We start from the raw sequence: 12,044 nt of genomic DNA, 5'->3' as shown, positions 1-12,044 counted from the left end.
TTGCTGATGATGTGGGAACAATCCAAGTTTGTTAAAATGTGCTCACTTCATCTCCATATCCTGGGTGTAAATCCATCACATCCAGTTAAAAATGATGATTCAATATGGAGACCAATGGCTTTCAATGTGTCTTACATGTTGGAATTCAGCACAAACTGCAAATGACTTGGTCCAGTTTTGTCTGAGCTGAGGGCTGCAAGTTGCCAGGAGCCACTGTTCCAAAACTAACTGCAAGTTCTGTTGATTGGGATAAGTATGGAACAGCCTGCACTGGTACTGTAAGCATCTATGAAAATAATGTCATGGTGCAAGGAGACAGCTGTCAAAATGCCTTTGGAACAATGGAAAAATATTGCCACTCTTCCACATTAAAGAGAGTTGTTTTGAGGACAGGTGCAAACAAAGTCCATGAACTTAAGACGGAGAGCAGAATTAGGCCATTCAGCCCATCGAGTCTGCTTCACCATTCCATCATGGCTAATCCTGGATCCTACTTAACTCCATACCCCTGCCTTCTCGCCATAACGTTTGATGTCATGACCAATCAGGAAACTCTCAGCTGCCACCTTGAGTACACTCATGGACTTGACCTCCACTGCAGTATGTGGCACAACATTCCACAAATTCACTACTCTCTGGCTAAAAAAATTCTTCCTTACCTAAAAGGTAAGGAAGAAAAGGTCGTCCCTCAATTTTGATGAAGGGTCTCAGCCCGAAACATCGACAGTGCTTCTCCTTATAGATGCTGCCTGGCCTGATGTGTTCCAACAGCATTTTGTGTGTGGTGCTCAGTACTATCTCCTCGCTTTTATATTTGATTCCCCTTGAAATAAGTACCAACGTTGCATTTGCCTTCTTTACCACAGACTTAACCTGTAAATTAACCTTCTGGAGTCTTGCATGAGGACTCCTAAGTCCCTCTGCACCTCTGATGTTTGAACCTTCTCCCCATTTAGATAAAGTCGCACTATTGTTCCTTTTACCAAAATGCATTATCATACATTTCCTAGCACTGTATTCTATCAACCACTTTTTGCCCATTCTTCCAATTTGCTTCCTCACCACTACCTACCCCTCCACCTATCTTCATATCATCCGCAAACTTTGCTACGAAGCCATCAATTCCATTATCAAAATCATTGCTAAACATCGTGAAAAGTAGTTGCCCCGATACTGACCCCTGAGGAACACCACTAGTCACTGGCAGCCAACCAGAGAAGGCCCTCTTTATTCCCACTCACTGCCTCCTGCTTGGCAGCTATTCCTCTATCCATGCCAGCATCCTTCCTGTAATGCCATGGGATTTTATCTTGTTAAGCAGCCTCATGTGTGCCACCTTATCAAATACCTTCTGAAAATACTAGTAAATGACATCCAGTGCCTCTCCTTTGCCCACCCTGCTTGTTACTTCCTCAAAGAACTCTTAACAGATTTGTCAGGCAAGATTCCACTTTACAGAAACCATACCGACTTTGACTTATTTTATCATTAGTCTCCAAGTACCTCAAAACTTCATTCTTAATGATAACCCTATACTCTCCCAAAAACTGAGGTTAGGCTAACTGGCCCTTTTGCCTTCCTCCCTTAAAAAAGAGTGGAGTGACATTTGCAATCTTCCAGTCCTCTGGGACCATACCAGAGTCAAGTGATTCTTGAAAGATCATGACCAATGCTTCCGTTATCTCTTCAGCAACTCTCAGGACTCTAGGTTGTAGTCCATCTGGTCCAGGTGACTTACCCATCTTAGACCTTTGAGTTAGCCTAGAACTTTTTCCTTTGTAATCGCACTCCTTCTCCCCAATACACATGGACCTCTGGCACACTGCTAGGGTCTTTCACAGTGAAGACAAATGCAAAGTACCCATTAAGTTCATCTGCCTTTTCTTTGTTCCCCCATTATTACCTCACCAGCATAATTTTCCAGTGGTCCAATATCAACTCTCACCTCCCTTTTACTCTATATAACTGAAAAAACTTTTAGTATCCTACTTTATTTTATTGGCTAGTTTACCCTCATATTTCACCTTTTCCTTTCTTGTAGCTTTTTTAGTAGCCTTTCAATGGATTTTAAAAACTACCCAATCATCCAACTTCGCACTTGCTTTTGCTAACTTATATGCCTTTTCCTTAGCTTTTAAACAGTCCTTAACTTCCCTTATCAACCACGGTTGCCTACACCTACCACCTTAGTACTTCTTCTGTGGGACATATCTATCCTGCCTTGTGAACTACTCCCAGAAATGTCAGTCTCCTTTGCTTTGCCATTATCCCTGTCAGTTTCCTCCTCATCCAATCCACCTGGGCAAGCTCCTCTCTCATGCCTTTATAATGATATTGATACGTGTGATTTATGCTTCTCCCGCACAAATTTCAGTATCAATTCAGTCATATTATGATCACTGTCTCCTAAGGGTTCCTTTACATTAAGCTCCCTAATAAGTTCTGGGTTGTTACACAGCACTCAATCTAAGCCTTTCCTCGAGCAGGCTCAAGCACAAGCTGCTCTAAAAAAGTCATCTCGTAGGCATTCAAGAAATTCCCTCTTTTGCGATCTGACATCAACCTGATTTTCCCAATCCCTTTGCATATTGACATCCCCCAATACAATTGTGACATTACCTTTATTATATGCCTTTTCCAGCTCCCTTTGCAATCCCACATCTTAGCTACTATTTGGAGGCCTACATATGATACGTATAACTTTACCCTTGCAATTTCTTAATTGCACCCACAAATGTTCAACATTCTCTGACCCTATGTCACCTCTTTCTAAAGATGTAATTCCATCTCTTTCCAACAGAGCCACACCACCGCCTATGCCTTCCTGCCTGTTCTTTCAATACAAAGTATATCCTTTGATAAGCTCCCAACAATGGCCTTGTTTCAGCCACAACTCAGTGATGCTCACAATGTCATACTGACCAATCTCATTGTGCCATGATTTCATCCACCTTATTTTGATTGCTAAATGAATTTAAGTACTATACCTTCAGTCCTGCATTCTTCACCCTGTTGAATTTTGTCTCTGTTGTACAATTTAACTTTTTGCTCATTTTGCATTTGTACCCAATCATTGGCTTGTCTTTCCTTACATTCATGTTGCATCCCTAATCTGCTTGTAAGTCTGTTGGCTGTCCTTGGCTCTATCATACTGGTTCCCAACCCCTGCCATATTAGTTTAAACCACTTCCATCACTCTACTAAACCTACCTGCAAGATTATTAGTCCCCTTTGGATTCAAGTACAACCCATCCCTTTTTGTACAGGTTACAACTGCCCCAGAAGAGGTCCCAATTATCCAGAAATCTGGATCCCTGACCCCTGCTCCAATTCTTGAGCCACAAATTTATCTGTTAGCTCATTCTGTTCCTTTCTTCACTGTTATATAGCACAGTCAGCAACCCCAAAATTACTACCTTTGAGGTCCTGCTTCTCAGCTTCCTTCCTAACTCACTGTATTCTGTTTTCAGGACCTCCTCCCCTTTCCTACCTATGTCGTTGGTACCAAAATGTACCATGACTTCTGGCTGCTTACCTTCCTTTTTTAGGAAATAGTTGACTTTTTCAGAAACATCACAGACCCTGGCACCTGGGAGGCAAATATACTACATGTGTTTCCTTTTCAGGTCCACAGAATCACCTAACTCTTCAATCCCCTATTATTGCTGCCATTCTCATCAGTTCTCTGCCCTTCTGAACAACCAGGACAGACTCAGTGCCAGAGGCATGGCCGCTGTTGCTTCTCCCAGGTAGGTCATCTTCCCCAACAGTACTCAAAATGGAGTACTCATTGTTGAAGGGGGTGGACAAAGGGGTGCTCTGCACTATCTGACATTCTCCCTGTCCTCTTCTGACAAACCCTGTAGCCTCGGGTGACTACCTCCCTGTAGCTCCTGTCTGTCACCCCTTCACTTACCCTAACAAGCCAAAGTTCATCGAGCTGTAGCTCCAATTCTTTAACATGGTCTCTAAGGAGTTGCATCTTGATGCGTGTGGCAGACGTGGCCACTGGTGAGGTGTCCCACATCTGAACACTGGCCCTGTAGACAGACACCCTATTCTCTCAAGAGCGAGATAAGAAAAATATAAGAAATAATGAATGAACTTGCCTACTTACCTTGCCTCCACCTGTTCTCGCTGAAGCCATCCCACTCTGATTCAGACACTCTGAAAGCCTGCACAGCAAATCTCCAAAGACTCCAGTTCTATCCTTTCCTGTAACATCATGGGGTCTTATCTTGCTTATCAGCCTCATGTGCTTATACTTTGGGATAGTGAAGAAATTTAGAGCAACAGCACTGTTGAAGTAAGAATCACTGTTTATCATACCCATCCTATAAGTAATCTCTTTACAAACTGCACTGGGCATATCCTACTGTCCCTGGTCTTTATTAGGAGTCACAGTGTCGTGCAAAATAGAAACAGATCCCTCAACGCAAAGTCTGAGAAGACAATTAGGCACCCACTTACACTGATACTGTTTTTATTTCCCCCTCATCCCCATTCATTCACCAGCACAGAAAGGGTACTTTATAATGACCAATAGACCTGCAGAACTTTGGGACACAGGAGGGAACTGGATTCCCGGAGGAAGACAACGAGAAGCACCAGGAGTCAGGATGATACCTGGTCACAGAAGCTGTTGGTGCCCTGCCACTGAGCATTCCACAGTGCTGTCATCCAGTTGGGCTTCATTCTCAACGTTGTCAAGACTTTCGCTGTAAACATATAAGATATGTGCAACAATGAAGATAATCCTTTCATATCAGAACTTGGATAACAAATAGAGACATGTATTTTTGTCTGTACTATGATAACAATGAGAGAATTCTCAAGATTCATATTCTGTGTTTTATAAAAGGTGCAAACGCCCTGGACGAGTTAACTAAAAAATGGCTTTAGCAGTACTGTATTATGAAATAAATTGGACTTGGACTGACTTCACATGCCTTGTCCTGATGTCTGCTGTCCTTCTGATCTTTATGTATTCTCTCTGTGTGCAAACAACCTTCATGTCATCTGCCAGTAAACCAAAGGAGATATAATAAGCAGTATGCTGGTGCTCATGGGCAACAGAAATATTTCTCTGATGCCTGCAACTCCTGGCAAACTAAAAATGTTCTGATCAAATAAACCATGTGTCTAAGCGTGGGTAATAATCTTGGTGTAAATGACAGGGGAGCTTGCAGTGCCCAATACTTCATTAACTGCACTGCTTTTTCTAAAGAGATATTCTTAAATATTTCAACAAACTTCCGGACTAATTTAGCAATCTATCCTGATCCTACGTTAAACACAGACGCAGATTCACTCTACAGCTCGTCTGTTTGTTTTGAAATGAAAACGTAATGGTTAGCTTGATTTGTCACATAGACATCGAAACATACAGTGAAATGTGTTGCCTGTGTCAGCAGCTAACAGAGCTGGGCAGCCTGCAAGTGTCACCATGCTTCCAGTGCCAGCATAGCATGCCTACAATTTGCTAGTCCTAACCCATATGTCTTGGGACTATGGGAGTAAAACAAAGCACCTGGAGGAAACCCACATGGTCACAAAGAGAATGCACGTACTCTTTACAGAAAGTGATGGGCATTGAGCCTTGATCTTAAAGCTGACGTTGGAAGACATTATGATAACTGCTACACTACCACGCTGCCCTTTAAGCTTGAGGTAGTCATTGGTTCTTAGAGAGACTCAGAATGGGACCTTTTGACCTGCCAAGTCCATACTGACTATCAACCATATTTACAAGATTTCTGTTTTCATACAGGAGAGAGGTTGAAAATCTGGTAGAGTAGTTTCATAACAACAACTTCTCACTCAGCACCAGCAAAACCAAAGACCTGGTTATTGTCTATAGGAGCAAGAAAATGGAGGTCCATAAGCCAGTGATCATTAGGGGATAGGAAGTGGAGGCTGTCAGTACTTTAAATTCCTAGGCATTATCATATCAGGGGATCTCTCCTGGGGCCACTATGTAAATGCCATTTCAAAGAAAGCACAGCAGCACCTCTACTTTCTATGCAGATTCGGCATTTCATCTAGAACTCTGAAAATTTATATAAAGATGCAAAGTGGAGAGTGTCCTGACTGGCTGCATCATGGTCTGTATGAGAATACCAGTGTCCAAGAATGAAAAACACTACAAAATGTGGTGGATGTTGCCCTATCCATCAGGGGCAAATCCCACCCCACCACTGAATACATCTACAAAGAGTGCTACCACAAGAAAGCAGCATTCATCATCCCCACCATCCAGGCCATGCTCTCTAGGAAGAAGGTACATGAGCCTTAGGCTTCAGAAACAGTTATTACCCTTCAACAATTAGGCTGCTGAACAGTGTGGATGGACATCAGTCAGCACAACACTGAACTGATCATTGAACAAAACTCATGGGCTCACTTTCAAGGTCTCTACAACTCATGTTCTCAGTTTAGTTAGTTATTTATTATTATTACTTGTTTATTTTTGTATTTGCACAATTTGTCTGTCTTTGTGTGTAGTTTTTCATTCATTCCAAGTACTTCTTTGTTTTACTGCTAATTCCTGCAAGAAAATTAATCTCATGGTAGTTCTTGGTGACATATACATATTCAGACTATAAATTTACTTTGAACTTTGAACTGGAGCTAAGTTTTTTTTATTCTCCACAATCCCCCAGATTCAACCACTCTCCTACACACCAAGGGCAATTAAAGGGGGCCAGTTACCTATGGCTGCTTGAGAGCTTTGGGTTGGAGAGTCATATGGCACAATAACAGGCCCTTCAGCCTAACTTGTCTGTGCCATCCAAGCTAGTTCCATTTGCCTGCATTTTGCCGATATCCTTTCAAACCTTTCCAATCCATGTATCTGTCCAAATGTCTTTTAAACATTGTCATTGTACTTGCCTTTTCCATTTCCTTGGGCTGACTTCAGCTACTCAGCGATATAAATACCACACTCTGCATAATAAATTTGAGCCTCAAGTTTCTAACAAATCTTTCCCCTTGGTATCCTTCCTACATGGTGATTTTGGAATTGGAGATAGGACTAGGTGGTTCAGTAATTTTTTTTTGGTGGAGAAAGGCAGTGTTTTATTTTAAAATATCTGGGATGTTGCATCCTAGATTTAAAAAAAAAATGTACATGTGGAAATCAACAGGGAAGATGTCTATTCTTAAGAGAACAGAACCATCTAAACAGGTTGGTGTAGAAGTTTGTTGTAAGTTACAACAGAAAATTGATAGGGTGCAGAGCCAGGCTGAGAAGCAGCAGTGGAGGTCAAACAGAGGAGTGTTACTCTTTGGGGGGGGTTGAACATGAAGGCAGAGTACAGGGTTAATGGCAGGGTTCTCAGCTATGTTGAGGAGCAGAGGGATCAGGTGGTCCGTATCCATAGATCGTTCAAATTTACTTCACAAGTTAGTAAGACCATGAGCCATAGGAGCAGAATAAGGCCATTCAACTCATCGTGTCTACTCCGCCATTTGATCATGACTGATTTATTTTCCTTCTCAAACCCAACCGCCTGTCATCTCCCTTAATCTTTGACACCTTTATTAACAAGAAACTATCAAACTTTGCTTTAAGTATACCCAATGAGATTTTCTGGCATGAAGCTGCTGTAATAAGACGGAGGGTTGGTTGAGAGTGGTTTGCAGATGGCCAATGGTTCCCTGCTTCTCAATTGTGCACTCATTAAGGAGGGCAACTTTTGGACAGTCAACTCTGATGGGTCAACCGCCGATTTATCCATCCCCTCAGTAAACGTAGAGGAGGCTTGACCCAAATGCAGAGCAGCAGAGATGATTTAACGGTGAGCACTCACTTTAATGATGAACTACAAAATAACGAGCCATGAGAGGTCACAAAAGAAGACAGAACAGATACTTAACACAAGACAACAAGGTAACTGAAGGCTAATAGCAACTGTTTGAGGCTGGCTGGTTTGATGAGTGAACAAGGACTGTGACGAGAGCTGGGTTTAAATTGGCTCTAGGTGATGAATTGGAAATGAGCTGTCCTGTTGGCTGGGTTGAGATGTGTAGGCCTTACAGTCAGGGCATTGAGTTCAAGAGCTGGGAGGTAATATTGGAGCTCTATAAAACTCTGCTTAGACTGAACTATGAGTATTGTATTCAGTTCTAGGTGACTGATTATAGAAAGGATGTGGAAGTTTAAGACAGGGTGCAGAGGAGATTTACCAGGGTGTTACCTGGATAAGAGAGCATGTCTTATGAGGAAAGTTTAAGCAAGCTCAGACTTTCCTCTGTGGAACAAAGGAGTATGAGGGGTGACTTATTAGATTGTATAAGATGATAGAAGGTATTGATAGGGCAGACTTCTGGCAACTTTTTCCCAGAGTGGCAATGACCAGTATGAGAGGGTATCATATTAAGGTGATTTGAGGGAGCTATGGAGGAAATACACTTCTAGGGGTTGTGATAGAGGCAGATACACTATAGAGACAATTAAGACAATTTTAACACATGGACAAAAGATAATAGGAGAGCTATTTGGGAGGAAAGTTTTAGATCGATCTTGGCAAGGGTTAAAGAAGGAGAAAGGCCTGTACTGTTCGGCATTCTATGTTTTGTGTTTAAATGTAATGTGATAATTCCACATGAATTGTATTGTTGCTTCTGGTTAAGTGACAAGACCTTGAAGTGACCCTCATTTTAACAGGTGCATCATAACATTTTAACTTAGTTTACAAGGATTAGTATGAAGCTCAGCATTTGTATTTGTTTCTATTCATAATTGTTTGGTCCTAATGTGCCTCACAATGGCTACAATTACAGCTTAAATGGAGATTAATGTCTTTCAGAGAGTGTAACAACTATGTAACTGCATTTCCCTTCAGCATGTTATCTTGTGTCACTTCCAAATCGAAGTAAACTGTATAAAGATCTAAATCCCAGGCAGATCGCCATTGCCTTTAGAAATAATGATGAATTATTCCCTTCATCAAATGCAGAAGCATTGATTTTGTTGTTCACGAGCAATGGTAATGATAGGCTGTGCCGAGAGATACGAGATGATGAACACAAATGGAGCTGTCAGATGTCCAACTTCATTTCACATATTGTCTTCGTTCCTCTCCCCTCCAGGTCTGTAACAGATTTGGACAAGGACCCAGACCTTATCCACATTGAAACAAGGACTGAAGATGGATGTAAGTGCATTAGTTGAATGTGAATCGTTGGTTATAATGCAAATCAGGCAGAGTGCCTTGGCTGTAAGGTGCTGCGTGATCTTTTGCTTTAGGCCTGCAGTCAAATTGTTCATAACTGTTTCACTTTAACCAGTACTGAGGGAATGCAGCACAGTCAAAGTGCTGTTCAGAAGACCTGACATTTCCCTGTGGCTAGATCAGAAATGAAATCAGAATCAACTGATTTAGTGACATGATTTGTTGCTTTGCGACAACAGTACAGTGCAAAGATATAGAATTACCATAAATTACAAAAGTTGATCGTGTGGATAGTCAGAGGCTTTTTCCCAGGGCTGAAATGGTTGCCACAAGAGGATGCAGGTTAAAGGTGCAGAGGAGCTGTCAGAGGTAAGTTTTTTATGAAGAGTGTGGTGAGTGCGTGGAATGGGCTGCCAGCAATGGTGGTGGAGGTGGATATGATAGGGTTTTTTTAAGAGACTTTTGGATAGGTACATGGAGCTTAGTAAAATAGAGTGCTATAGGTAAGCCTAGTAATATCTAAGGCAGGGACATGTTCAGCACAACTTTGTGGGCCGAAGGGCCTGCATAGTTCTGTGTTTCTAAATAAAAATGTGCAAAGAGCTTCTTCTCATCACTACCATCAGGGAGGAGAGCAGGAGCATGAAAATGCACACTCAACTTCTTCACCCACCCCCAATCATCAGATTTCTGAATGGTACATGAACACAACCTCGCTATTTTGCTCTCTTCTTCACTTTTTAATTTTTATGGATTTATTGTCTAGTAATTTTTGTTCTGTATTGCACTGTACTGCTGCCACAAAACAACAAATTTCATGACACGCACTATGTTAGTGATAATAAATCTAACCTGATTTTGATTCTTATTTCTGATTCTGAAAAAAAGAATAACCAAATAGTGTTGATGGATTCAGGGGCCATTGAGAAATGGCATTAAGTGGCATTTCCATCCTAGGAAACAGATATTCCAGTTGTGCTCAGTCTGAGTCACAAGATGATTTATATGTGGTTTCATTTCCATCCTTACAGATGATTTCACCGTTCATCTTCTTTAGCAGGAAAAGCTATTTAAAACAATTCATCCACTTGGTACACCTAGCCAAGAATATGTATTCAGTGCATAGATTCATTGCTTCAGGATTGCACTGACCCAGGTCCATCCAGTTTCATCAAATAAATTCAGTAGTAAGTCAACTTTGGGCCACACATGAAGTAGATATGCATTGGCTTGTTCGGTTGGATAGGAGATGGGCAGGGATTGTCCATTTCCTTACCATCACCTTGTCTTGAGTCTTAACCTTGTAACAAAATTGCATGCCTGGCTTCCTGTGACCTCTATTCAACTCTAACTGATGCTGCTTTACTATCATGATACATGCAACCTGAAGTATTCCATTAATTGCTCAATGAAAATCATTCATTACTCAATATAAATGATTTTAGAAACAGACTGAGAAACCCACCTGCAGTTTGTCTGACAATGACTGCATGCTCTAATAATTAATTATCTACTGACTCACCATTTCCTATCCAATATTGATGCATTGCCTCGATGTCTCATTGATTTTTAGAACATAACCACACATGGATTAGCCAGAGGTGACCAAGTATGCTTGATTTTTATCCAGTGTGGGTTATGCATTCAGTCCTGTAACATTGCCACCATATGGGACTTGGTGCTGACTAGACTTTGCATGCTTAACTTCATAAAGGAAGACACAATGCTTCAAGGTTAGACTGCACTAAGTATACTTCTGAGCCAGTTTCAGTGACTCATGGGAATACCTGAAATAGGAACAGACAATTCAGACACTAAACCATGGCTAGCGAACAACTGTGTTTGATTCCTTATGATGATCTCAGAGAAAACCTATCAGTCTTTCCTTTAGACTTCATAAGCATTAAGTTCCTTCCATGGCAAGGTGTCAAGCAGGACACTTGGTTCCTCTCTAACCCTCAGTGTGTCTTCTCAACAGAGGTCCAGTACCTTTAACAATTCCCTTCCCTGCTGCTTGGGTGCAAAAAAAGGATAAAGGCAATTAGATTCTTCAGCTGCTCATTCAGTGGTCATAACTTATCTGCAAACGAATGACACAATTGTGGACACATCTCAACACATCTTGGAACTAGTCTCTTTTTCCCTCTGCATACACTTAAAGATTAAGGATTAGCTTTATTTGTTCTGTGTACATTGAAACATACAGTGAAATGCATTGTTTTGCATCAATGGCCAACAGTAGAATGGCCCCCGTAGTGCTGGGGCAGCTGTTAAGAGTCTCAATGCTTCCAGTGCCACTAAAGCATGCCATAATTTACTAATCCTAACCCATATATCTTTGGAATGTGGGAGGAAACTGGAGCTCCAGGGGAGACCCACACAATCAGAAGGAGAACAGACACACGCCTGTATTATTGAACCCAAGTCACTGGTGTAGAAATAGTTTTACACTAACCACTCTGCTACAATGCCACCGTGATATTCTTTCTGCAATCGTAAAGCAGCCATCGTAACCGGAGATGCCACTTACCCCAGACATTCTTTCTTCTCAAGCCCCCATCTGGCAGAAGGTAGAAAAACCTGAAAACACGCACCAAGTTGAAGGACAGCTTATAGCCCACTGTTATAAGACTATTGAATGGATCTCTAGTACAAGATGGACTCTTGTCCTCGTTATGGCCTTGCAGCTTATTGTCTGAATGAATGGTGTATCTGTAACAATTTGGCCCTCTGTTTTTGTTTGCCCTTAATGCTACTTGAATGCATTCTTGTAATGGAGTGATTTTATGGATAGCATGTAAAACAAGTTTTTCACTAACCTTGGTGCAGGTAACAACAATAAACCAATTTGCCTATTTACCTTTGGTT

General features: G+C 41.5%; 1 protein-coding gene across 1 annotated transcript in view; it reads left to right on the top strand.

The window, feature by feature from the left end:
• Positions 1-12,044, top strand: part of LOC132379726 (VPS10 domain-containing receptor SorCS1-like) — a 1,404,942-nt gene that overhangs the window by 1,153,366 nt on the left and 239,532 nt on the right. Inside the window, exon 6 of the mRNA XM_059948015.1 lies at positions 9,094-9,158. Coding sequence (XP_059803998.1) covers positions 9,094-9,158 — 65 coding nt within the window. The remainder of the gene's footprint in view (positions 1-9,093; positions 9,159-12,044) is intronic.

This window comes from Hypanus sabinus, chromosome 22, assembly GCF_030144855.1.
Source record: "Hypanus sabinus isolate sHypSab1 chromosome 22, sHypSab1.hap1, whole genome shotgun sequence".
Taxonomy (NCBI): domain Eukaryota; kingdom Metazoa; phylum Chordata; class Chondrichthyes; order Myliobatiformes; family Dasyatidae; genus Hypanus; species Hypanus sabinus.
The sequence above is the reverse complement of the archived record's forward strand: the minus strand, read 5'-3'. Positions and strand labels throughout refer to the sequence as shown.